We start from the raw sequence: 3,351 nt of genomic DNA on the forward strand, positions 1-3,351 counted from the left end.
GCTGCCTAAATAATTTACATAATTATGTAATTCCTATTTCTACATATATGTCAAAGTCAGAAAGGAATGAGCATTCATAATCACCTAACAGAGAGCTATGTACTTGTTAAAATAGTTTTTTTCTTTCTAGTAAATAATGCTTTTAGTACTGTTGTAAAACAGTGTTTTGTAGTACTGTACTGTAAATCACTTTTTATTCGCGAGAACTTTGTTTTCGCGTAATTACGTGAGACGGCATGCTCGGGAAAATTTCATTCTCGCATATTATAGAATTCTCTAAGATTATATAGAGCAATGACCACAATTCGTGAAAATTTCGCTAATAAAGAGTCAATGACTATCTCGTGAAAATAAAGTGTTGCGAAAATTAAGTGATCTACAGTATTGTAAAGCTGTACATAATATGTGCGGTGCAATTAAAAAATAATATATGGTTGTGTGTTACATGTACATGTACATGCATTTTATATTTATGGATTTATTTCTTTGCAGTAAAATAATGAGTAATGTTGTCAGTCTGTTCACCTCATCCTATGTATTCTACTGGCCCCGATACTTCAACACCCAGTCCATGCAGTATCCACCAGCCTTTGATGGGCGCGTTGTCTTGTATCCTAGTGATAAAAATCTCAGAGACTATCTCTCATGGAGACAAGCAGACTGTAAGTCGAAAACAGATCTACATTCAATGCATAGATTGGATGTATATGTGTACATCTATTTTTGTAGCTAAAGAACTATTTATGCAGCTTTAGTAATTGTTCACCAATAGACTGCAAGGTTACAGGTGACCAATGTTAGAATGCTTGTATATACATTCATTTTAAACATCTAAATTGGGCTTTGTGTTTTCTGAAATCTTGTAACCTTAAAGTCCCTCTCAGGAAATTCAGATATTTTAAATCTAATAGTGGAAATGTTGTATACTCTGGTCAGTGTCTATGGAACCAGTGGTTTCCACATCACAGGATTTACTCCCCTGTCTTATTTTTGCAAACGTGTTATATTGTATCTATTTGCACAAGTAAACAGAGACATTTTTTGAACATGTAAAATGATGTAAACTTGAAACATTTGATATCAAAGTTTTGAACTGTTTATGAAATATTTTAGGTCACATCAACAATTTATACAACACATGTTTCTGGAAGCTGGTCCAGGAAAGAGGCTTGACCCCTGCCCAATCTCAGGAAAGGTTAAAGGTCAGAACTACATTAATTACTATATAAAAATGTATCTCTACATGTGTATAATGCAAGCATTTTTGCAAATAAAATTTTGCTACATGACAGAAAAATCATAAATATCAATTGGGTGCTACAATATTTCTAATTTTTTGTGTATTTTGTATTTATTAATCCAAATTTGTTATAAGATTATACCAGTGAATTTTCATTGTTTTTTAGGGGACCTTGTCAAGTGATAAAAATGAGATATTATTCAATGAATTTAACCTGAACTACAATAACTTGCCAGAAATGTATAGGAAGGGGACAGTGATTATTCATCAAAAGGTTTGACTCATGTTTATTCACTACTAACACTAGATTATTCAATTATTTGTTCCATCAGGAAAATTTCATTGATGGCCAACCCCATTGACCAATACAAAACTATAAACATATAGTACTGATAGTAATGAAATTAATTGTACCACAGTTGTACATCTATACACATCTTCTTCAATTTCCCCCCACCTAAATTAAGTAAGAATTGTATATTGAATATGTTGGAAAAAGACTGCTTTGTTGGTAAATTTTATATATGTTATTCATGCCTTAATGCAAGCAAAGTAGATTTTTAAAACTTTTTTTTCTAGTCTTCAATAATTGTTCGGGTATTTTCAATTTTGATTAATATATATTTCAGGAAAAAGAGCTGGACTCGAATTCTTTGTCCCCAGTGGAGAGAAGTCCTCGAAACTCTGTGTCGTTTAGTTCCCAAGGCGATTATATTCCTCGGACACGGGTCCAAATACTCCATTGTGACATCATTAGTGAAAAATTCTGGACCGAACATCCTCAGATTCTAGATGGAATCAAAAAATAGTTAATGCACTTGACAGTAAAAGGGAGAGAATTCTGCAGCTTTAAAATGTTTGAAATGCATGTCAGATGTAAAAGTGGTCAGAGAGGTGGAAGTGAAAAATTAGTGTTAACCTAGGCAGCCACTTTGACTGTGAGTGATGCATTATGTTCATTGTGGGGGAGCCATTTTTTTGTCTCATTTTGTCAAAGTTTATATTAAACTTCCTTGTATTTATTTTAATGTGACGTTATACTCAATTACGCAATATTGTTGACAAAGTTTCTTCTGTACCTTCTGTATCTTAATATATGAAATATAAATTTATGTGAATCATCAGTACTAGTTTTCTGTTGTGCAACTACAAATCTTAAATTCTAAGTCTGTATAGTCATTGTGCATCTTCTGACTAGGCTCTTGCAGAATAATTGTGATTGTATAATTGTAAAGTTTTGTAATGCCTTGACTTTGAATCTTTTATCTTAAAGGTCATTATGACAATTAGTTCTATCACGCCCATTTCTGTTTTATTTTACACTGACTGACTGTTATAATCATGAATTAACATCACATTACAAAGGTCAAGGCCATGCCTCCTATTGAGAGAAAAAAATATGTTTCTATAATAACACATATAATTCAACTACTAAAGTATTTGTTGTCATATAATGTATGATGACCAGAGCTTCATTTTTTAAGCCGACTTAAATATTGGCCAATCATCTGGCTAAAATTTGATACCTCACACATTTAATGTTAGTGGTGTCATCTCATCTTTAACTCTATATTAAACTCAAAGGTCTGGAAGTTAAAGCAGTTGAGATAAAATTCTTCATTTGCTGCATGGTTTCAACTGAGGATGAATTGATAGTTACACTTTTTAGCTCACCTGAGCCGAAGGCTCAAGTGAGCTTTTCTGATCAAAATTTGTCCGTTGTCTGTCGTCGTCGTTGTCGTCGTAAACTTTTCACATTTTCATCTTCTTCTCAAGAACCACTGGGCCAATTTCAACCAAACTTGGCACAAAGTATCCTTGGGTGAAGGGGATTCAAGTTTGTACAAATGAAGGGCCACGCCCTTTTCCAAGGGGAGATAATCATGAATTTGTTAAAAATTAATGGCATTTTTAAAAAATCTTCTTATCCAGAACCGCTAGGCCAGGAAAGATGAAACTCATGTGAAAGCATCCTCAGGTAGTGTAGATTCAAGTTTGTTCAAATCATGACCCCCGGGGCAAGGGTGGGGCCAAAATGGCCGACCCAAGTTTTACATAGGAATATATAGGAAAAATCTTTAAAAATCTTCTTCTCCAGAACCACTGGGCCA

The 3,351-nt window shown here is 33.6% G+C and overlaps 1 protein-coding gene across 1 annotated transcript; it reads left to right on the top strand.

Annotated features, from left to right (window-relative positions):
- The first annotated feature begins 470 nt into the window (after positions 1–470).
- LOC134243350 (probable tRNA(His) guanylyltransferase) lies at positions 471–2,364 on the top strand. The gene is made up of 4 exons (XM_062725607.1): positions 471–662; positions 1,114–1,202; positions 1,407–1,514; positions 1,870–2,364. The coding sequence occupies exons 1-4, from the start codon at positions 473–475 to the stop codon at positions 2,047–2,049; spliced, it is 567 nt and encodes a 188-aa protein (XP_062581591.1). The 5' UTR covers positions 471–472; the 3' UTR covers positions 2,050–2,364.
- Positions 2,365–3,351: the final 987 nt, after the last annotated feature.

Source organism: Saccostrea cucullata, unplaced genomic scaffold (assembly GCF_032062105.1).
Source record: "Saccostrea cucullata isolate Sc308-1 unplaced genomic scaffold, CSIRO_AGI_Scuc_v1 ctg3611, whole genome shotgun sequence".
Classification (NCBI taxonomy): Eukaryota; Metazoa; Mollusca; class Bivalvia; order Ostreida; family Ostreidae; genus Saccostrea; species Saccostrea cuccullata.